This window comes from Symsagittifera roscoffensis, chromosome 8, assembly GCF_963678635.1.
Source record: "Symsagittifera roscoffensis chromosome 8, txSymRosc1.1, whole genome shotgun sequence".
In the NCBI taxonomy this organism is placed as follows: Eukaryota; Metazoa; Xenacoelomorpha; order Acoela; family Convolutidae; genus Symsagittifera; species Symsagittifera roscoffensis.
In genome coordinates, this window is record NC_087069.1 from 22,779,636 (window position 1) to 22,804,467 (window position 24,832).

A 24,832-nucleotide genomic window follows, 5' to 3' on the forward strand; every position below is an offset into this window, starting at 1 on the left:
AATGTTTACGGAGAAAAAAACTAATTTCATGAAAAGGCTCGTTTTATTCTGAAAAAAAGTGCATTAAAGAGCTCACACTGGATTAAACGGAGGTATAAACGAAAACTCCTCATTATATCAAAAACCAGGGGCGGATCTAGGTTTTTCTCGAGGTGGCGGAATTTCCAAGATTATAAGGTGTTAATATCCTTAGAATTGGCTGTACTTAATAGCTGGTTATTGAGCAAAATGAACACTTTCAAATTCAACGCATTTTGTCGCAACAATTGCATCGCAACAATATTTGCGGTTTAGGTTATAAAAAAAAGAGTTCATACTATAATACAAGCTATGCTTGTGTAACGAAATTGAGCATGCCAGCTGCATAGCAGCATCATAAGAGATTCAACTGATTTCGTTAAACTAGTTGTTATCCCCAAAAAAGGTCTACCTTCCGTTTTGATAACGCTTGCTAATTTCAAGCGTAATTGGCTCCTTTCCAGTTCCCTCCTTTCAAAATACCGAGTATTATGTTTGTTTTACGTGCTATTACGGCTAAATGCGGGATGTTACGCTGTAAAGTATGAAGAACAAGTCTGTTCAGAATTGTCGATTTCTTCACCACGCCAAATTTCATTGCATTATGACAACGTTACATAGACTTTTCAAAATTGAAATTCAAAAGAGGGGAACTGGAAAAGAGCCGCGTAATTAAATTATTTTAATTAACAAATTACAGAAATCTCGATTGCTGCAAAAAAAATTAAACCAGAAAAAAGCAGTACTTTGGAAAGTAAGCCAAAGAGAAATCGTACCAGATAATAAAAAGAGCCAATGAAAAAAAAACGAAAAAAAAAAGATTAAAACCACGAATCCAAAAACAACATCAACCTTTCTTCAATAATTTAATTTCAAAATAATTAACTTCTACCTAAATCAGTAGTTTAATTTGAATTTTCGGCTCTTTTTCCTCCCCCCCCCCCCCCCCCACCACCTACCACGAGCATCAATTCAATTTTATGGACTAACGAGTGGTTTTACAAGGTTAAATATGAGGACCAAATGTGTTTGCCACATCCTAATTAGTCCTCATGTCAATTTTCATAATGATCGAACCATTTGAACAGTAACTTTACAAGTAAAAAATTGCAGGTGGGGGGAAAGGAAAAAGAGCCAAATTTACAATGAATAGAGCGTGTCAGCGTGCACGTGTGCCCATATTTCTTACAAATTTTTAAGAAAAAACTATTTACGAAGAAAAAAACTTATTTCATTGAAGTGCTCGTTTTAATCTGAAAAAAGCCCATTGAAGAGCACACTGGATTAAACGGAGGTATAAACGAAAACACCTCATTATATCAAAAACCAGGGGCGGATCTAGGTTTTTCTCGAGGTGGCGGAATTTCCAAGATTATAAGGTGTTAATATCCTTAGAATTGGCTGTACTTAATAGCTGGTTATTGAGCAAAATGAACACTTTCAAATTCAACGCATTTTGTCGCAACAATTGCATCGCAACAATATTTGCGGTTTAGGTTATAAAAAAAAGAGTTCATACTATAATACAAGCTATGCTTGTGTAACGAAATTGAGCATGCCAGCTGCATAGCAGCATCATAAGAGATTCAACTGATTTCGTTAAACTAGTTGTTATCCCCAAAAAAGGTCTACCTTCCGTTTTGATAACGCTTGCTAATTTCAAGCGTAATTGGCCCCTTTCCAGTTCCCTCCTTTCAAAATACCGAGTATTATGTTTGTTTTACGTGCTATTACGGCTAAATGCGGGATGTTACGCTGTAAAGTATGAAGAACAAGTCTGTTCAGAATTGTCGATTTCTTCACCACGCCAAATTTCATTGCATTATGACAACGTTACATAGACTTTTCAAAATTGAAATTCAAAAGAGGGGAACTGGAAAAGAGCCGCGTAATTAAATTATTTTAATTAACAAATTACAGAAATCTCGATTGCTGCAAAAAAAATTAAACCAGAAAAAAGCAGTACTTTGGAAAGTAAGCCAAAGAGAAATCGTACCAGATAATAAAAAGAGCCAATGAAAAAAAACAAAAAAAAAAAGATTAAAACCACGAATCCAAAAACAACATCAACCTTTCTTCAATAATTTAATTTCAAAATAATTAACTTCTACCTAAATCAGTAGTTTAATTTGAATTTTCGGCTCTTTTTCCTCCCCCCCCCCCGCCACCTACCACGAGCATCAATTCAATTTTATGGAGTAACGAGTGGTTTTACAAGGTTAAATATGAGGACCAAATGTGTTTGCCACATCCTAATTAGTCCTCATGTCAATTTTCATAATGATCGAACCATTTGAACAGTAACTTTACAAGTAAAAAATTGCAGGTGGGGGGAAAGGAAAAAGAGCCAAATTTACAATGAATAGAGCGTGTCAGCGTGCACGTGTGCCCATATTTCTTACAAATTTTTAAGAAAAAACTATTTACGAAGAAAAAAACTTATTTCATTGAAGTGCTCGTTTTAATCTGAAAAAAGCCCATTGAAGAGCACACGTGGATTAAACGGAGGTATAAACGAAAACTCCTCATTATATCAAAAACCAGGGGCGGATCTAGGTTTTTCTCGGGGGGTGGGGGGATTTGCAGAGAGTTTTCCAGATTTTCAGGTCGACTAAATTGATTTATCGAGCTCTCCCAAAATACTAAATATTTCACTAAAAAATTGGGTTTTCTCGGCGCGCGCTCCCCCCTCAAATTAAAATATATTGGCGCGAAATGCGTATTAAGAAAAATGTAGGGTTGGTCGGCCGAAAACTGATGTCATAAAAAATACCCAAGGGTGACCTCTTTGGTTGGTGAGATGGTCGAATCACTGAGAGGGAGGGGCGCCCCCCCCCCCCTAAATCCGCCCCTGACGACAACTCAAATTTATAAAACGACACGTAATTAAGTGTCTTCACTGTCTAATAACATTCAAACACCTTTCATTTAGCTGGCTGCCTTTTCGTCATTTAAAAACGAGGTTGTAAAATAAATTTCTTAACCAAAATTATACAATAATTTGGGAGAATGTATTTACTGCCTACTAACTTACAAGTTAACAGTGGATATGTCAATATAATTTACTACATCAAATCCACCAGATGCAGACCAAGTTAAATTGCCCGGAATCATAAAACTTTAAAAAATTTCTGATTCTCCATTTGATTCACAATGTTTGAAATTGACTATAACTGTCAAAAAATGGTCAAAAATGATCTAAAATATCGGAATAGGTGTTTTAAGTTTTATAATCTTTAAATTTGGGAATTTGGGGGCTTGCTTCAAATCGACTAATTTTGCCCGCTCAACTACACAAAAAAATCATGATCTACAACTAAACAATGACATGAAGCTGCTACACAAAATCAAGAATGTCTACTTGCTGAGTCAAAATAACAATAACATTCGCACTCATGAAAATAGAGGTAATTTTCTAATAAAATATTGCTAAGCTTTCAGTAACTGTGCATTCTCGAATCTATTTTCAAATTTTCAAACTCAGTAATTAATAAATTGCGGTCCTCTTCTTCCCCTATCACCCCACACATGTACCTGTAATTTTCTATAATTTCAACTTTTTTTCACTTTTTCCGATTGTCATGAAAATTGGCATGTGAGTTAATTACCTAAATTACCTAATTACAACACGATTGCGCATGGTTAAAATCTTCGTAAAATCAATGGCTACTCTGTAAAACTGATCTGTTTGTCATGTGGGATGGAAAAAGGTAGAAGAGCCATTTGCGTATTGATGAATAGAAAAATTAGTCATTTCTTTAATGAACGATCAGAGCAAGAAAATTGTTTGGATGACTTTAACTGCACACATGAATGTTGCAACATAAACAGATACAAATTTTTGAAGGCATTTTGCATTTCAAAGAGATAGGTTAATTAAACTTAATTGGAAATTTAATATTCGGCACATTGGTCAAAAATGAAAATTCTATATAATATGAATTGTGCATCAAAACTTGTTTCGTCTGTACTTTTTCACACACTAAAAAACGAATTAACTTAAATTACCATACACATTTTTTGCACTTAAGAACAGACAAAACAGAATATTTATGGCAAAAACTGAAAACTGAAAAAAATTGTGCATCTAAATAGCTGAAAACTTAACTAAACATATCTGTCCGAGTTATTTTGAGTTAACAGAAGTCAAGTTTCGAATATCCCACAAAGACTCTTTTGTTAGCATTTCATTCTTCATTTTCCCTCCGAACCTCTGAATACAGTCTCTTCGTTTAGCACAAGGAGTGATATGTTCGATAGACCAATCAAATAAACAGCTTCGAATCGACTTCGAAATACTACTTGCAAAATCTTCTGAACGAATTACACATTTGTCAACTAGGGGGTGAAAACTGACGTTTTTCACGTTGCTATCAATATAAATCGTGATCAAACTATTCGAATGTACGTAGAAGGAATAGAAAACATAACTTGTAGTTTCTAAAGGTTCTTTCTCAGTTTTTCCCGAATTTATAAGATTTGAAACAAAAGTCGGATCTAAATGTTGATACTGGTCAAAATTTTCTATTGCAAAAAGGTAAACAAAAAATTTAGGCAGGTTAGCAGAGCTCGCCTGACAACTTTGGGTTACAATATTTGAATTAACAGAAAGCTTTCCAGGCAAAAACCCGTTATTGTATTCGTGGATCGGATTTTCCGGGAAGCAGTTGTAAAAGATGTCGCAAAATGGATCTTCAGCCATCTTCATATTTTCACCAGAACTTGATGAAAAATTGTCTAATGATTCGATCAAATGTTTCAGTTTTCCTTTCAATTTAGCCTCCCTTTGAACCAAGTAAATTTGCTCAGAATTCAGAAAACCCGAAGTCACTGAATCTTCCGAAAGGTACAAGACATCGACAACTTGACTCATTTTTAGCGGCAGCGCTTGCAAAATAGAATGGGACAATTCGATTTCTGAAACATTGGAACCAGTTTCACACAATTGGCTTTTAGACTGCAAAGCTTCTAAATTGGTGTTTGACTTGAAATCTTGACTTTCAACTTTGATGGGCTGCAAAAACGGAAACTTCGCCACAAATTTCTTAGTATGCAGAAGTCCCTCAACGGGAGTCGGTTCGGTGCAAACAATTGCTGTTTTATAACTTTTGGAGCACACAATATCTTGTTCCGTATTTATTGAGTCACTTATTAAACTGGAAAAATCCTTGTCCGAACAAGATTCTCCGCGTAGCGAAGACAATTTTTCTTCTGGTTTTGTAAAGATTGCATCTGCTAGAGGCTCTGGAATAAACGGAACTTTACCCGGGATATAGTTCCAGGTAATATCGTTATGGCATCCTAGTTTCCGAGCCGGAATTATAGTAGCCGTAGAGCGTTTGTCTAGATCCGAAGTGTTCCGATCAAACACACGATACGTTTCGTTTCCGAAAGGCGTTGAAACTGAAACTGTTAAATTTTCTCTCGTATATTCTTCATCCGCTTCTGTTGAATCTGATGAACACTCTTCTTCAACGTGAACAACTCGTTCTTTGCCTGAAATGTAGAACAATTGCAGTTTGTTTTCACTTTCTTCACGTTTTTTGAGATCAAGTTGCTTCCGTTTCCTTCTTTTCCGGCTGTTGACAAGACAGTTGAGCAGTATTTCAGCGGCGTCGTTACATCGCTGAGACGGTACACGCTGTGCTTTCACTTCTTTGTAGACATAAGCATCGTTTGAAACTGATTTCGACCCTGATATTCCGTATTCTATTGACTCCAAAACTGGTTTGAACAACTTCTCACAGTTAAAAACTGACGGTCGACTATGCAACCAAATTGCGATTGTACGGTAAGACGACACAATTAGGGAATGTAACGCTGTTTTATGGTGTCTCGCTGGTTTTTGAAGCAATTTTTCGATTAACTCGCAGAGCTTGGAAACAACTAGTTGACGTACTGAGTCGCTGCTGAAGTTAGAGCAACGAGCTAGAGTTCTCAAGAAAGCTAATGCTGTCAGAATTGGGTGGCCCTGTGCCTCGTCGCTCCACTCCAAGAAAGCCTTTCGGATCAGTAAGGAAATTACCTTGTAATTCTGTGCCTCGCGATAACTTGCACCTTCAATGCTAAGTTTCGATCCCAGAAATCCTCGGCCGCTTGATATTTGAATTAAAGAATGTAACAAGGATATTAACAGAGATATACTTTGCGGATCTTTTTCTTGCACTAGCCGTTTGGTGCAGAAATCGTGGACTTTTTCGAGATATGTCGGGAATGGTATTTGATCGTTGTTTACTTTACTGAATTTGACAAAGTATGGAAAAGATGATAGAAGAATATGGTAACATGCTTTCCAGAAAATCGTTACAGGTACATGACAGCGTATAGAACTCGGTACTTTATTTGACCCTGGGTTTGCGATTGAACTTTGCAAATGTTCGTTTTCTTCAGAGCAGTACTGGAAAATTCTGTTCACGTATGTTGGCACTAATTGGCTGCTAAAGCGCACTCCATTACATAATAAATTGCACGAAGAAAGGATGACGTAGGCTGTAACGTCACAATTTGAGGTTTCAAACTGTAGATTTAGTGCTTTGAACAGACAACAGTTGAAAATGGAGTAGTATTGCAAATTTACTGATTCTGTATTTCTCTTCCAAGAAAACAACCTGAGCAAGCAAGTTAACGATTCGGCCTGAGAGTATACTAATTCGTTAGAAGTCCCAGGACCTGTTAGACAGACTTTGAACAAAAAGTCTCCGAAAGCATCAAGCATACTATCTGCTGAAGTTTGCACTATGCTAGATTTCACAAACAACGGGTAATCAAACATTTTCGATCCCTCAACAGGAACCTCTTTGGTTGCCTGTTTATCAATTTCGTTTTTGATCGCGTTGTTACTTCTATTTGATCGTCTACTAAGGCCAGCTGTAAAAGCCTGTTGCGTGGTCCCAGTTGCATTTTGGTGATTTGTCACAGATCCGTTCACGGTCGAATTACTTGTATCAGCTGTTATTGTAGCGACTAACAATTGACCTCTTATAGCCGAAAGATACGGCATTCCCATGAACTGGTACACGGCACTAGTCACTGTACTGGCTATTTTCAATGCCAGTAAAGAATAGAATCTTACTTGATCGTTTTCCAATTTCGGTACCTGGGATGCCAAATTTATTGGAAAATTATACTCGAGAAGCAGAGCCGGATTTATGGGAAAATGGAAGAACCGGTACCATGTATGCACCAGTTGTTGACAGTCCAGGGAGTCCAGAGAAAGTGGGTGCAGGCCTGATTTGTCACTCTCGATTTTTACAATCATTTCGACAACTTTTTGATTCAAGCCCAAAAACTGAGAGCTCCAGCTACGCAACGTATTGTAATGCAGAGAATTTTGCTTCAAAATTCGATCAAGGCTTTTCCAGAATGAAGGGTTAGGGTACTGTTTTGAACACGCTAGAAACCAAATGTCGAAAAAATTATCCAGAAACTTATCAAGTCCATCCTGTGTGTTGTGACACTGACTTGAATCTAATGCCTTGGTTAGAATTTCAACAAGTAGCAAGAAAATAGATTGCCAAGTTTCCTCTGAAAGAGGGGGCGTTTTGGTCAAAGTCGAAGATTGTCCGTCGCTCACGTAGTTTGAAGAAGTTGAAGATATATCATCTTGCAGCGAACTTTCCTGAAAGCACGCATTTCAGCTTCCACTCATTGATGTTTTGAAAAACGATTAATTAAGGATACTTAATGAAAGACAAGTAAATAACCTAGTAAAATACTTAAAGAAAGACTATTGACCTTACATAAGTGAATTATAATTCCTACAAAAAATGTATGTTTACCGTGTTCGAACCATGATCGGACAAGTAATCAGCGCTCGATAGACGCATTTTCCGCTTCCTGCGAATTTGAGGAATTCCATTGATATCAGGGGCTGCAGTCTGGCCAGGCTGGACTTCTTTACACAGTTCTTGCACTTGAATCAAAACATGCTGGCATAATACTTCTCGTCCCGGTCCAGTGACATCATTAGCGACATGGCTCAGATTTGAAAGAAAGATGCGGCCATAGTGTTGAGGACTATCCCTGACCGGAGAAGGGATTCCTTTAGGGGAGCCACTGGGGGATAGAACCGAAAGCCATTTCACATAGCAATAGACACACGTACGGAAGGTGTCATAATCTGGTGGTTTTTTGAGAGAGTAGTTGATTATCTCCAACAGCCAATCTAATTGGTGCTGGTTGAAAAATTTATCTGCTTTGTCTTGATTTCCATCCGCCTGAGTTAAGTCTCCGAGGAACCCAACTATTCGTTTTGAAATCTCGGAAGCACAGTCGTTTGGAAAACAGTCTAGCGACGTTCCAACGTGCTGCTGCAGCGAACTAAACACGGCATCGTTGACGTTGTCGTACATACATGAATTTCTGAAAACCAGACGATTCCAGGTTATCAGGCTCAACGTTGAAACTGAAAACTTATCAGGCATGTGCCATGTAACATTCGCCCAAATACTACACAGCGACGGAGCGTAGAAAAAGTACCTATTAACAACTGGCGGGCGTCAGTCACCTTAATTCTACTCGTTTTTCAACGTCTCGACCTTGCCAGTTGATTTTCTGGTCTGTTTAAGGCTAAGTAAAAAGTTACTGTTTTTAGGCCATCAGTCAAACGACTTTTGATCAGCTTTCGTTTACATGCGAACACAACCACATAGCTGAGTCTCGGATCCTCAGACTACGTGATTGCTATTAAAAACACGGCTCGAACACCCTATTTTGTTATGTTTTTGTTTGACAGTTCTATATTAAATCCATTGGAGATGGATTAACCCTTTCCTCTTCCTAGCTACTCATATTCTAAAATATCAAATAATACCGGTGTCAATTCAAACGTTTATGGCATCAGAGTAGCTAAAAAGTTAGTTTACTACAGTCTTTCACCATATATCAGTCTCTGGGGGACGCAGCCTCCGCTTCCGTGTTCTCCTTGTAATAACGTCGTTATTAATCTCAATTCGTCGCACGGGAGGGTACTGCTCTCCACCACTTCCCCACCGAAGCCTCCTTTCCCACTATCTTCTTCCGCTAAGGGTCTTATCGAGCGTGATCGTCACGATAAGAGTCTTCGTTTTGTGACATTTGTAACATTCGCCCAGAAGATACATATCAACGGAAAACAAAACTAAGTCTTAAGACGACTGGCTAACGTCTAAACAGAGCTTTGCATGCTTTTCACCGTCTCTACCAAGCCAGTACTTTTCGGTGGTCTTTTCCAACATCGGGTCGACAAAAACGTTACTGCTTTCGGCTTCGGTCAAAACATCCAAATTAACTAGATTACATGCAGAAATAGTGAGCTCATGGCTGGGTCTCAGTATCCCCAGACCACGAGGTCACTCCTAAAAACAGGGCTACTACTATTTTTTATATTACTATTGTTTTTGTTCAGTAGATAAAAATCATCATCTCCATCGTAGATGGATCAACCCTTTCCCCCAATTCCTAGCTTCTCATCCTTATCAAAATGAATCCAGATGTTAATTAAAATCAAATCAGGACATGACAAGAAGCTAAAAGTCTATATAACAGGCTAAAAGTTTCAGTCCCGAAACCCTTCCGGATTCTTGAATCCACTGAATCAAGCTCGCTGATCTTGACTTCTTCTTAATCCGGAAGGCTGTCCTCCACCCTTCACCGTTGTCTGCAACGGCCTTGCAACTATTGTAGCGACACAATAGTTGCAACTCGGAGTGTTCACTGCTATTCCTGCAATCTGCTATTGTTTTTTCTCACAATTTTCGTACTTATCGTCCGCGCAACTAATGTTGTCGTGTTGTCTTCTAGCTTTTCTGCCAAAATGGCCGTTTCTGACGTTTCTCAGAAATATGACGTCATAATTCGAATTTTTAAAATTTTAAAATACCAGAATATTCTAGCCCTCACCGTTTGGCCAATCGTTCCAATAACGTTCTTAATTCTTAATAATCACCAATCCGGAAGGCTCGCTGCTAAAAATTCGAATTCTGCAGAGATTGCATTTTTCACATTCTGGTCGAATGTCACATACTCCCCGGACAGTCCGGTCAATGTCCTCATTGAATCACGCAATGTTCGTAAAATAGATACAGTATCATCGAACAGAATTTACAAAATGCACGAAATTACTTTTATCCACGTCACATCGACTCACTGCAGAATATAAATGGCATCATACTACATCACTATAGCCTTCAAATTCTTTCATTAATCTGCACATTGAGGATATGACTTAAGATAAAAACATATTTTCTGACTTCCAGTGTGAATGTCCCGATTAAAACTTTTTCTCTTAGATTTAAAAGGTGTTGGCTTGCAGGACAGTCCTGCCAACCAACAAGCTAAAATTATCCTACTATGCTTCCTCCCTTCGGAAATCTTGCTTGTTATTGTCCCGAATATTAAAACTAAGAAACTCTGTGGCTAGAAAGAACAATGAAACAATCTCCTTCTTCGAGAGATTACTCAAGCCTTCCATGTCACCACAAAGTGATCAGTTCTCCTAGCTGGTTAAAAACAGTCATGCAGGCTGGAATATTTAAATATACTCCTTCAATTAAGCCTTCCTAAATAAATAGTAAGTGAGTGTCTCTAAAGCCACTTCAACTAAAATCAAAATGCAAATTTATAAATGCAACAATCTCAAAACTCAACTTAATGTTTCAGTTTTCAGTTACAACTTGGTTGCTTGGTTTCTCACTTGAGTTTTTCACACACATAAAACAATTCTGAGTTTTAACTTTTCTTCATCACTCCTTTGTTTTCTTCTTTTTTCGTCGTTTAGAAGTTCTAAAACTTCTAAATTCTTCTAATTTCATCTCTTTTTTTCATCTTGTTTTTCGGTCATCCGTCAATGTTCCATTTCTTCCTCCTGTGATACTGACTCTGCACTCTCAGTTTCTGTATCTTGTAACACGTCGATAGCTATCCTGACGCTGCTGGAAGCCGTCCTCCAACACTTCTGCTCTTCTACCCTCTGTTTGCAGCAAGGTAGAGGATCCACGTTAGATTCTCTGTTCCTGCAGAAGCTGTTGTGGAGACACAACGTCACGTTTCTCTCCAAATCTTCTTTCAGCATCTCTGCTTTCTCCTTTCCACTACGTTCACTCGTCCTGGAAATTCTTTTCACAGCGGTGGTCACTGCATTCCGATGAGTCACGAGAGCTCGCTTCAAAGCCCCTGCTCCAATGTCGAGCTGATACTCACTGTACACTCTGCCATGCTTCGACATATGCTTTTTCGCATACTCGTACAACCATGCAGTCATGTTAGCTCTGAACCATGGCATCAATTGTTTTCTTGCCCATATCTTCTTCACTTCCATCGGAATGTTTAGAACTTTGCACATTGTCTCAAAAAGATCTAAATCTTTTAGACAATCTAATTTCCGCAATTGTTCTCTCGTCGGTGCCTCCTGTCTGTTATTTTCTCTCACATGAGCTTCCAGCCATCGTATCGCCATCATAACTCCCACTATCACTATTGTTACGGGCTGTGATGAATCTGGTAAACCCATGGAGAGCAGCTCTCCAGAGTCCCAGATCAACATCAGATTACTACGCTTGGGATACCACCAGGTCTGCAGCAAGCAGTGGCAAGGAAACTCGTCATGCGTCAGCATGATGCTCCTCCAATAACGTTTTCCCGAAGCTTCCAGCAATGGTTCCACTTCCATCATCACTCGGTGGACTTCATCATTCTCATCTACTGCATTGTAATCTGTGACAGTTGATCCTCTCTGTTTCTGTCTCTCAAAGTCACTGAAGTTCCCACTCACATATCCCATGAACTTCTTTCCTAGTATCGACTCCAATTCTTCTTTGGTTCTCTCTGGAACTGCTGAGAACATCTTACATAGTAACTCGTAAGACTTCTCGGACATTCTCGCCAATCTCACACACTTCGGCACTGAGAAGGCTTGATCCACGATCGTTCTTGTACTCTTCACGTCCACAGCTACGAAATGTACAGGGTATCTGCTCCTGCACATTGGAGCCAACGTTGAACCCACCAAATATCGTGCTCCTGATGGTCTACAATAAGTCTCGCTGTGTCTGATTTTCATTTCTGTCTCGATTGCTTCCCTCCATTTCCCTATGTATTTCTGTTCAGTCTGCACAACTCCTGGGAATACTTCTACGCTGATGGCTGTGACCATCTCATGTTTCTGTTCCAGATTCAATAGTGACTCTAAAGAACCAAACATGCTGTAGAATCCTAGTGCAGTCACTAGATTCACATCGGTTCCTTCATGGCAATCTGCTATCAGTTCCGTTTCTGTTCTTGCTTTCATCACTACATTTCCAAACAATACCGTCAATTGCCTGTGTTGTTTCTCCAGGGTCCTCACACAGTCCAGACCTCCACAAACGTGACCCTCCAGTCCACAGACTTCCGCCAGACAGCTACCAGGTTTGACCCAGTCTTCTGGTCCCCATCCAGGCAACTCCACTTTATCTTCTCCGTTGCTCTTAGAGGCTGTTATCATCACATTATATATGATGTTGAGGTCACGCAGGTTACAGTCTGCATTCAGTTCCCTCTGTACGTCTTGTGTCGCCCGTAATATTGAGTCAGCGTTGGGACTAGGACACCATGATGGCCTCATCAGTTCCCACACTGTCATCAAGCTCGTTCTCAGTAATTCATCTGAGAATCCCAACCCAAACTCCACTCTTTTGTCGGATTTTGGTACTGAAGGTGCAGTCACCTCTTCTTCCAAGACCAGTCCCAATTTGGCCTGTGGATTGTTAACGCTCTTAATAGTTACAATTCTGGACGTCCAGAATCTTAGCAACACCGCCTGCTCATAATCGAAGAAGCAATCGCGTATGTCTTCACTCAGGAAAGGATTGTACGCGATCCCTATGATCCCGGATACGTAACCATACGATTTCTTCTTGATCGGTCCACAGTATTCACTGGATTTCGGCAATGCTCCCATAGATTCTTTAGTGAGTCTCAGCTCCTTGTTTGAGAATCTCCTGATTTCGTCTATCTTTTTCATGGGTTCCAACTCCTCAGGTTCTTTCATGTTCACCCTCATCGGTTTACTTTGCTGCATAACCAGCAGTGCTAGCAAGAATAAGGCTTTCGTTCGCTCATCGCCTTCCCTCAACATTTTAACACAAGTGTTTAATGCAGGTACTGAAATCTGCTCTATCAGGAATCGAATGAAACAGAGAGCGTCTCCCCGCTTCGCACACGCTACTGCTGCTCCCTCCTGGACTATCAGATCCCTCAGGTTCGTCATAAGGAAAACCTTTTCCTCTTTTGATCTCTTCCTTTCTTCTGAGTCATATTCTTCGCGAGTCAGTCCCATCATGCACCAGGCGAACCTGAGTTGTAACTCTGTTCTTACGTAAGGTACTGCCACGAGAGCATATATTTTTGGCGTAGTTCTCATTTCTTCTTCGAAATACCTTAATACTACTGCTTTCCATGGAAGGCTCACTAACTGCTCCATCGTTTCTGCCTGTATGTCAGACGACGCCAAAGTCCCGTACGCCTTCTGCTTGAGGGTGGTGCCTTGCAACATCGTTTCCAGATAACCCTCCATGGCTTTTTCGTCTTCCAGGGCCATTACATACCCTGTAGCCGAGATTCGGTATTCCAACATCTCCATGTATCCACCGGTGGGTTCATCTATCGACACAGTTTCAGACACTGTTAGTCGGTTGTATTCCACTGGTGTTAGTTGTCCTGCGACAGTTCCCTTTCCATGATTCATGGGAGATGACTTGAAGTCTTTCATTTTGCTCTCTCCACATTGGCTGAGTATTTCTATTTCTAAGGTTGCTCCAGTCAGAGTGCGGTCACTCCTTTTGGACTTATAACCGGTTGACTTTATCCCCGCCATGAGAATGGGTGGCACCATCGCTATATCAGTTAACATTCTATCTGTGCCAGACAATTGATAATCATCTTGCCCTAAATCCATGACCTCCTCAACTCGTTTCCTTTTCGCTGAGTTACCAGCTTTCATCGATATTTCTGAATCCACTTTCGTCTTTCCAACTCTCCTCGGCATCACTCTGCTGCCTAACTTCATTTTCATCGCATTGATTTTATCAATCACCATTTTTGATCGCATCGTCCCTCTCCTGGTTCTTGACAGATACACCACCTCTCTTTCATCGTCCTGCGGTGTCATCTTGATGGGAGAATTCGCTTCACTCTCATCAGTGGCTGAGTCGACCAACAACTCACTCAGCCTCCCTTCACACTCATCAAGCTTGTCAAGCACTTCTCTCATCAAGGGTTGGTTGAGACCCGTTTTTAGAATAGACTGGGTCCCATAGCTTTGAACCACGGTCCAGACTTCTTCCATAAACGCCACTCTGTCCAGTTTGCATCCCGTCCTACTCTCGTGGTCGCGGTGATGTGCTTCCCATTCTTCTTCGGGCAGCGTTCCCAAGAAAGGTACTCTGGCTGAAGCCTCTATTCTTCTCCTCCGAGGTGATTCCATGAGGATTCTCTGGTCGTTATTTCTTGAATTGCCTGGAGAGCTGCTCTCCGGCAAATTCCGTTTCATTTCCATAAAGGCTGACGGAGGCTCCAGTGTCGAGATGCCTTCATCCGCTGGCTCAGTCGTTTCCAACGTATCCGCATTGTTCTCAAGATCACTGAAGATATTGAAATCCAGGCTGGATGTTCCTCCTGTAGATGCCCTGTCGTCTTCCCCACCAGCTTGATCTTGTTGCATGGGTTCTTCGGTTTGACGGCTTCCACCCTGTCCGTCATTTCCTTCTGATTTATATTTGTTCGGGCTCGATGGTCCTTGTTCGTCATTATCGGCTTCTTCCTGGAATCTCGGTATGAGCAGTGTACCGGCCGACTCATCTTCCTCTTCTCCATGGACCACTTTGATTTCTTCGCAGCCGAAGGGTGCTAGGAAGGTTCTCGTCTGCAGTATTCCTCCCACTTTCATCTCCTGTTTTACACTAGTCAGGATTAATGAGGCTTCAGGCAATTCGGTCCTGCCTCTCATCCTCATCGGAGCTAAGCCTAATCCCTTCCATTCCTCATCAAATCTTCCAGGCTTGGGAGTCGCGGCGTTGCTTATTCGCCTTCTCGTCGCTTGATCCGTGTATGCAAATCGTGTGTATTGTAACACGGCGGCATTTCTCCCTACGAATTATGGATCCATCGTTCCCACGAAATTCCCTACTCTCCTTTCATTGGTTTCGAATGCTCTCAACCTAGGAGTTTGTGCCACGGAGACTGCTCCGAGCAACATCCTTCTTATCAGAGGGAATTCAGGGATTGCCTCCGGCAGCTTCTTGTAATCGCCCCAGTCCTTCGTCTCTTCTCTCACTTTGTGATATGCTGCAGTGAGACAAGGCACTCTGGTTATTACACCATTCGTTTTATCATAGGGTCTCAGATTCCAAAGCTTTGGAAACACCTCGATGTGTCCTCTTTCTACTTCTCCCATGCGATCACTGAAGTGATCGTCAAAATTGATGACTGTCATCTCTGGCTCCGATATTTTCGCAAATAACAGATCTTCACTCATGAGCTCCCGTAATGTGTGCTGCTCACACCAGTTCAGTGTACTACCGTCCACTGCCGATATGAGGTTCAGGTGCAGCACCAACATCCTATATGCTTCCACTTTAACGTCAGGGAACGTTAAAGTGGAAGCATCTCGTCTTCTCCCTTTCCAAAGGGATTTTGTTGTAAAAGATACTGGATAAGAGTGTGTCTCAGGTCTCTTATCTTGTTCCACGAGTCCGTGGATTTCTTCATATCCAAGTTCCTCACTCTCTCTTTCATCTGCTCTGGACAACGTGCCAGTTCCATTAGTCCTCCCAAGTTTCCGTGGGTAATTGCAATCAATGTCAGAAGTCCGTCTAGCCGCAGGTTCTGAATTCCATCGGTGAGCAGCATCGCCGGTCCTTTCACGAAACTCTCCGCTCCGAATGTCACGAACAAGGCTATTAGTTCCACTATCGATACTCTCACTACTGCTTGGAGGAATTCCTTTATCAAATAGTGCGAGACTTTCGGGTAAACTTTTGCCAAGAAGGACGCGGTCCATCCGGCTCCCAACCCTTCGAGCATGCTGCCTGTCCTTTCAAAGCCCTCCTGTACTTTCACTTCCTGGGTCCAGAAGGTTTCCAGAGTAATCTGACACATTCTGTTTACAAGCTCAGCGGTCTTTTCTCCGGCATTTTCCGCCAGGTTCACCTCCTTCAACAACTAGGCATTTATCTTCGTGATCATCACGGGGCCTTGCTCAAAAGCATCTGCACCCAATGCCGCTCTCTAGGGTTCAGTTGTAGCCACTGGTTGGCTTCCGGCTTGGTTCTCAGAACCATCGCCTCCAGATGAGCTCTCGTCTCCAGTGAATTTTTCCTTCTTGTGTCTTCACCTGCCACTTCCATTGCTCGGAACCATAAGTCATTGGACATTGCCGTGATCACTCGATGGTCGTCGTCTATTCCCGGTTTCAGTTTGAGTTGTCGACTGAAATTGGACAGTTTCAACCCCAGCACTTCGTCCAACACTAATATGTGTAGCGCGTGGTCCTTGAATCCTCTCATCGCGTTTGAGATATCTGACCATACTGCAGGCAGTTCAGCCTTAAGTGGCCTCAGGTTCTCCATTTCTATCAGGCGATTCGGGGCTGATATGATCACATCATATTTTCCTTCCGAGAGTAAGGCCACAATTGCATACACGAATTTCAGTCCATCCGGGAGATGTGCATATCCCGGAGACAACGCGAATACTACTCTCAATGCCACTTTATTGAATGACCCCTCCTTCGTCGCATCCACCGCTTCACCCATCGACTCCAGGATGTCTTTTATCGCTGGCCATACTGCGTTTTCTGCTGTTGTAGGATCTCTGAGTCTGCTCAGAAAACCTCTACTGTGTAGATGGTCATTGATGCCAGCAAACACAATCGTAATTGGGTTCATGTCCGTCTGCCTTTGTACCCTATAGCCAAAGATACTGATTGCAGTAGGTCCAGGTCGACCGCTGCCAACATTATGACGTCCGGTCAAAACAAAGACTTGGAAGTGTACACGAACTCTGAATTCACTACTACCATAATCTTGGCCTTCCTCATCTCTGCTTTGTCATAGGCGGCGAAGATGGTTTCATCTTTCTTTATCGCTGTCAATCCGCCATATCTCTGGGCATCACCATCTTGGTTCACTAGTTTTGGGTACACTCTTTCCTTCACATGACCAGGTGGTGTCGTCAGCTGCCTGAATATCTTCACGTGTTGTCCAATCGGCGCTCTCGTCGTCAGGAATATTCTTGGTCTCTCTTCACGATTCCCCTCATCATGGTTCAATCTCACATCTTGCAACGGTCTCGCATTCACTGGTCCCATCGTGTTGTTAGAGGGCAGTCCCTCCAAGTCAGCAAATTTTAAGGCCGTCGTGGAGCTGAAATTTATGCTAGCGGCTATCAACCAGTCTACGCCGGTTATCGAGTACAATCTGTTGACGGATAGCGTCGCTCCATTCAGCATCCTCCTTGCATCTTCGATGAAGCTTACTCTCTGGAGATCCAGCTTCATTAGTTCGTCTTTGTATATATGCCAGGGAGACGGTATGGGTCTCGACCACATCAATGAGCCTCTGCTCGGTCTCTCCTCTCGACTGGTACTTGTCGTCTTCGATCTAGTGTCCGATCTAGATGTGCCTGCTGTCTCTTCGATTGGGTTGACCGGTTCCTCTTCTTCTCCTAGGATGAATGGTCCTCCTCATCGGTGCTTCTCCCAATCGATTCTGTACGTCTGTTCTTTGACCTGGTTTGCTGGAGCTTTGTTGCATGTAGTTCGTGACGGCCGGGACCGTACCCAAGCGTGTTTCCAGGCTAGGAGGCACAAAGTTGGTAATCACCGCATCACTCACTGTTCCTTCTTCCTTCAGCACTCCTGTGTCAAAGAGTTCTGCTTCCAGCTCGTCCAACCGCTCTTGGAAGACTCGATTCAACCAAGCTTGTCCTTCGATACTGTCGAAGTGGATGCCGTCCGTGGTCAGTCTGGCCTGATCCATGGCTCTCAACTCATGTTCGATGTCCATGAGGATCATTCTTCCGGCGTTTCGACTTGCTAGGTTCCTCAAGATGTTGTTCCACCTGACGACTCCCTCGTTGTGCCTTCTTCATGATGCCGTCAGGCTTCTCGTATTCATTGGCACAGTGCAAACGGTCAGTACCGCGCAACTGAATTTCTGCCAGAGGGTCGTAAACAAACACACCATCATTGACTCCCATAGTGCTTCCTGCTCGTCTGAGCCTCTGGAGATGTCATTCGTCCCAACTAAGATCATCACATTGGGAATCCTCCCTGGATTCATCAGTTCCACCATCCGATATAATTGGGCTATCGTCGCGCCTCCAAAGGTCATCACCGTGGTGACCCACGAGGTCCTCAAATTCGACAGCACTCTGACCAAGCTGTCTCCCAGTATCAGATGAGATGTCCCGAGTGGTGGTTGCTGCAGGTTTACAGCCGGGCTCCAAGTAGCTCGATTGAAGCAGGCCCTCGGATCTGTCTCCGGAACTCCCGTGAAATTGTATTTCAATTGATTATTCTTTTGCACGTCTATTATGCGAGACACTTTCTTCGCTGGCATCTTCCGCACTTTCCTCTCTGGGATTCTCGAGCTCCCCATGAGTGGTGTCACGTCACTTATCCCCTGTCTGATCACAGTCTGGGAGAGTCGTACTCTGCCCGTATTGTCAATCGTTCCATAGGGTGCAGTCACCCCGGAACCTGGCGCTTTCTTGTTAGCGACCAGTCGTCCAGCTGTCTCTATCAGTTTCCTCACTGTCTGTTCTACGACGGGATCACCCAAGGTGTCACTAGGATCCGGGATCTTTACTCGATTTGTCTCTGCTGGGAGCCGTGTCTCCGTTGTTTGACTCATTTCTCGAGGCGTCAAGAGCTCCATCGGGGACTGCCCACGAGGAATATCCCTTGCAGGTATCACTTTCTCCACGGCCGTTGTCAACGCCACCTGCTCCGATCGCTCTTTGTATTCCTGCCTCAAGCGCTCAATCTCTTGACCCTGCTTTTTGTTGCAGTCTTCAAACAACTTTCTCCACATGTCCCGATCTTCCTCCATCTGGAGCATGCTTCTGGTCATCTCGTCCAGCTCCTTCTTTGTACTTTTCAGCTCATCGTTCATCTCGTCCAGATCTTGCATGGTTTGGTTCGTCTGAACCTTCTGTGCTACTTTCGCCCTTTTTGGTGGCACAGCTGCTCTCAGTGGTGAACCAGACGAGGTCGCCTCGCTGTTCATCTCCCGATGCATTCTCGTCAGCCCAGGTTTGGGCTTGGAGGGCATTGGCATCTCACCTGGTTGGTAAGTCCTAGAACTTCCCAATCCAGGCTCATTCGCCAAGTCACTCCCTGAGAGAGCCCCGTTTCTCCACCTCATCACTCTCATGTTCGGGCGGTCTAGTACTCTTTCTCCATATGCTGCCATCAACAGGACTTCCGTGGGGCGGTCCCCACGGTTGTCGTGCCCCAAGATGTTGATCAGGGCGGTCAGCAACATGACTACCTCTGGGTCCTCCAGACCGAAGTCTCGATCGATCAGCCGACGATAGATCGCATCTATCATCGGTCCTACATATGCCTCTGCCAGGTCCATCAATTCATCCAAGTTGAAGTTGTCCATTCTATTCTTTCAAGTTTGATTTGATTCGATTCAATATTTGACTCAAGTGAGTTATTAAATGATCAATCAGGATCTAGAAAAGAAGTCACAAATATCACACTTGTCTGTTTCACCTTAACATATATCGTTAAAATTTGCTTAAAAACAGTTCAGATAAAAAGATATTTATCCTAAAATTTATTAAAATCAATTGATTTCTAAAATTTTGGAACTCGACCTAAAATTGGACAGTCCAAACTTTGGATCTATTCCCAAGATCGTCATTTAGTTGTTCATGGTCACTAACCCCTACTTACCCATGATCTTAATGACCTAACACATAACATAACATAACATAACACACATATCACATATTACATACAACTTAGTCTTTGGCCTAACACCCTCTCGCACATCACTCAGCCTATACTTAAGTAATATTTCTTATGTAGGTATACTTGTATATTCGCATCAGAGAATATCACGCGTACAAGCGCGTACAATTCCCGAGGATGCAGTCTTCCTCTGTTTGGATCGTACACTGGAAGCGAGAGCTCCTTCACGTCCATTTCGACAAGGAAGTCCCTCAGCCTCGTCAAGGACAAGACTAGGTTCTCTGGGTCCACGTGCTGCTTCTCCGTCGCCCTCGTTACCAAGAAGCACAAGTATTTTTCCGGTATCTGCGATGCCGCCGGAGGTAAGGCTGCTACGCCCCCTATCCCTGGTCTTTGCTTCCAAAGGAATTCCACGTTTTTGTATTCTCTCTTAAAATCTGCCGCTAACGCTGTCCTAAAACTCATGTCTGCGGTGATTGCTATCGCACATGTTCTGTTTGTGAGTATGAAATCACTGTCTGTTAGTATTATGTTGTTGAATATTCATTTGGTAAGTTAAAATATGACTCAACTACCCTGCCTATGTCAGGCTTCTTAGGCTCTTCGCCTGTTTCTGCTTCTAAGTCTCCTGTTTCTCTTGCTATTCTTAATTTTTTTATTATCAAGTTTTCAGTGTGGGTAAGTCCTACCCCCACTCCCCGGACAAAAATATCCATCGACGTCCCCGTCGATCGCATACCGGGTATCAAGTCAAGGTTAGAAGCTGGAATGAGTAGTCGTCCTTCCTGGGCAGCCCAGGAAGGATCATCTCGTTCGGTCTTGATGTATTTCATGCTTTCACGATCTACGTCTTGAATCGTGACGCTGGTCTCCTCTGGATCCGAGGCCGTTTCATTCAGCCACTCTAAAACACGCAGGTTCGTCAAGTCTTGTTCATATGACTGCTGTTGCTCGTCGTCGAATTCTACCTCGAGTTTCGACCAGTCGTCAACCCACTAATCGTCGTGATCATCGACTATGTCAAGGTCTTGTGACACAGTTATTTCCTCTAGACCCACTACTTCCTCCACTATCTTCTGTAGATCTATCCTATCCACTACAAAAACGTCACCGTAAGGATTGTATTTCTTTCTTGGTCTCATCCCGTCCTTCTGACGAGTCTGTATGGTGAACGAAAGATCCGGTTCCAAGATCTTGGGAACCTCTATCTGTTCGGGATCCTGCCAATCTTCCTCTGCGTAGGGTAAGGTTTCATCGTCCGCTTCGATCTGTTCGTTTGGATCCAGGTCCAGCGGTGTATCCGTACCTTCCTCTACGACTTCGTTTCCATCGTTCTTCTCCCTGGTACCTTTTTCATTGACCTCACAAGCAGGATTCATCATTAGATAATCCCCTTCTTCCATGTCTGCAGGTATACACCAGTCTTCTGTCGATGGATTGTGTGGCTTGATGTTCTCGTAGTGGGCGGCTCGGCCAGTACTCAGTCTATAAAAGCGTCCCTCCTGGTGCACCTCTGTAATCATGAAGGGTCCCCTCCTCTTTTTTAGGAGCTTCTTTGTCTCTTTCGGTGGTATAACGTTCTGAAATACCCATACGTAGTCTCCCATCGAGTAAGCCTTTGCACCAGCTGCTTTCTTGTCGAATTTTTTCCTCTTGCCTTGCTTGTGCCTGCTGAGTGTTTCGTCTACACAAATCGTTCAGCTCCTTTTGGCGTCTGATCACATCCCTCACGTAGACCTGTGGGGACTTTTTCTTTCCCTCATATTCTGGGTAGAAGAAGGCTAAGGGTAAAGACTTTTCGTGTCCACTTAGCATCATGTGTGGACTGACTCCAGTGGTGGAGTGTTGCGTGCTATTATATGCTCCCATCACCTGTGGAAGGTATCTGTCCCAATCGGTCATATACCTGGAACAATATACTCTTAAGCATCGACACTAACGTCCTGTTTTGTCTTTCCACTAAGCCATTCGTCTGAGGGTGGTATGTCGTGGAGTGAGCCTGAGCGACCTGTGAGCGTCTCATAAGCTCTTTCGTAAGCTCTCCTACGAAAGCTGTTCCATTATCCGATTGAAACGTCATCGGACAACCATGTCTTGCTATCCACGTATTGATCAGGTGGTCGCATGTCTCTTCCGCCGAGGCAGTTACACAGGGCACGGCCTCTGCATACTTCGTAAAATGATCTATCATGACCAGCACCTGATTGTAACCATTGTCTGTCATGCATTTCTTTTGGTGATCTATTTGCACCACCTCGTTGAATTCAGACGACTCGATCGATTGTAAAGGAAATCGCAATTTCCTTGGATCCTTGACCTGTTGGCATGACAGACATGCTGTTACCCATTTCTCGCATGCCTTTTTCATCCCAGGCCACTCAAAGCGCTTCAGGATCCTCTGATATACTTTGTCGATCCCCTGATGGCCCATTTGATCATGTGACCTGAATAATAGTTCTGTCTGATAGAGTTGCGGTAACACTATCGCGTTATACTTGTATAGGACTCTGTCTTCCTCCCTTCTTTTGCAAGCCACAATCCCGTCCTTGTTCAAATATAACCTCCCTTCCTTCTGCATGAAGTATTGTCTCAGGATGCGATAACTATCTTCCTCGAGGTCCCCTTTATCCGGAGAACCATTCTCGATCCACCTTTTCAGGTTGCTTGTCATGCGATCATTTCTCTGCGCTCTTAGAAGGTTCGAGAGTCTGTATCTCGCCTTCAAGTACGTCTTCATGACCCTCATCTGACTATTCAGCTCGTTGGGCTGATGTGTGTCTTCTTCCATCTTAACGCACCAAATCTTCGCCAACGGTTGTGTTTCTTGTTCAAACGGCAGAAGATCAGTCCTGACTACCTCTTTCTGCGGCAACAGGCTTATCGAGCGTTTCGATACGACTATTGTCTCCAAGTCATCCGCTGCGTTGTCAAAGACTCTTTCGCTTGGTATAAGGTAGCGATCGCTGTCAGGATCCTGGTACACCTCTCTGTCCAGGTTCCTTGCCCGAGTTTCCACTAGTAGCGTGTGTATCGCTAGTTCTGACAGTTCTGATCCCGAGCTCGAATTCCTGTCTGAATAGGTGTCCATTCCTGAGCTTCCTGAATTATCCTCCGTCGAAGAGGTTGTGCTGGAGACTGCACGCTCCTCCAGATCATGTCTGTGCTTTCTTTGCATCCATCTGAACTCCCCGGACAAAACCCTGCACTCTAGGTCCTGTTTCTCATCAGGAATTTTCTCGTTTATCTCAGACTCCCCGGACAAATTTTCTTGTCCCGGGTGTTGATCTTGTGATCGCTGGTTCTTCTCATCATCCTTCTCCCCGGACAAATAGTCTTGCAGCAGATTTTGTTCTACCTCTTCACCCTCTTTATCCCGGTCCACAAAGGTGACGGTTTTCTTTCGCTTGCTGCTCCCCTGTTCTTTCTGTCCGTAAGAAGTACTGGTTAAAATCTCTTGGGGTATTGAGGATACTAGTTGCTGAACTATTGTCCTACAATCCCTCTCGTTCTCTTCGTGCTGTCGTCTGGACGGCATGATCTTCACCTTCTCACTGACTGTTAGCGATGCCACTGCTGCTGTCCACTCGGGGTCATCTCTGGTCACTTCTCTTTCTAACAATCCACCCAGCATCCGCATCACTTGCGGTGTGACTTGCACCGTTTTATCCAATAATGAGAGGCTGTTTATGTTCATGCGAGAGAGTTCTTGCTGGACCAGGTTCGAGCGCAGCAACAGATCCAAGGGGACCGGGTCCTCCTTGGATAGGATCTTTATCTCGGCTGCTTTCTCTACAGGTAACTCAGGGTGCCCTGGAATTGGATGTCCAGACTTATCCAACCATCTCGTTAAGGGAAGCGCTTCATAAGTTTCTTTGTCCAGAAACGAGAATCCCTCCTTTATTTCCGCCTGATTGGCCTGCTTCTGCTCCAATCTTTCATAAAACTCAGTTTTCTTGCTGAGGCTGTCAGCATTCTGTTGTTTATCACGCATCCTATTTTCGATTATCATATGGTAGCCATCCAATCTTACTATCCATCTACCAATATAACTCTGATCCATCGAGTAGGTTTTCAACCAGGATAACGCTCTGTTGTCCACGCGTAACTTGAAGGGAGCGCTCCCCAAGTATGCACGGTACTTTTCCACGAAGGTGACTACCGCAAACATTTCTGCCTTTGGTGCGCCATATTTCATCTCTGTGTCACTCAAGACCTTGCTGCCGTATGCAATGGGACGGAGAACTGTTCTTCCGTTCCATTCTTGCTCTTGATGCAAGATTCCTGAGATGGCCACCACCGATGCGTCTGTGTCGAGAACATACATGCCCTTTTCTGTAGGCATGCCCAGCACTGGCGCTTCGCACAGTTCCCGCTTTATGTTCTCGAAAGCAACCTGTGCCTCATCGTTCCATTCGAACTTTTTCCCTTTGTTGCGCATCAGCTTCTGCATCGGATACACCTTGTCCGCATATCCCTTTATGAATTCTCGGTAGTAATTGACAAACCCTAGGATGCTCAGGAGCTGTGTGTCCGTCCTGGGGGCCTTCCATGTCAACACTGCTTCCACTGCTTCCGGGTCCGGCCTCACACCATGCCTATCCACCATTCTTCCTAGGTACTTTATCGAATCCCTAAGGATTTCACATTTCGATGGTTTGCACTTTAATCCTGCTCTTTTCATGCATCCAAAGACCTCATCGAGCCTATCAATGTGGTCTTCCAGGGTCGGTGTTGCTATGACTACGTCATCCACGTAACACATCACGAGATTCCCGTTCTTCTTGGTCACTTTCGTCAAAGCCTGAGCCATCAGTCTTTCAAAAGTGGCCGTTGCATTGCACAAGCCGAAGGGCATCCTCTTCCACTGGTACAATC

General features: G+C 43.3%; 2 protein-coding genes across 2 annotated transcripts in view; one reads left to right on the plus strand and one right to left on the minus strand.

Moving 5' to 3' along the window:
• LOC134852911 (NAD-dependent protein deacetylase sirtuin-2-like) overlaps positions 1-24,832 on the plus strand; it is a 190,429-nt gene that overhangs the window by 53,459 nt on the left and 112,138 nt on the right. The window lies entirely within an intron of this gene.
• LOC134853056 (uncharacterized) lies at positions 3,661-8,375 on the minus strand. Its single transcript, XM_063868986.1, has 2 exons — positions 7,797-8,375; positions 3,661-7,636 (listed from the first exon to the last, which is right to left on the minus strand). Exons 1-2 carry the CDS (start codon positions 8,367-8,369, stop codon positions 4,145-4,147), a joined length of 4,065 nt encoding a protein of 1,354 aa, XP_063725056.1. The 5' UTR covers positions 8,370-8,375; the 3' UTR covers positions 3,661-4,144.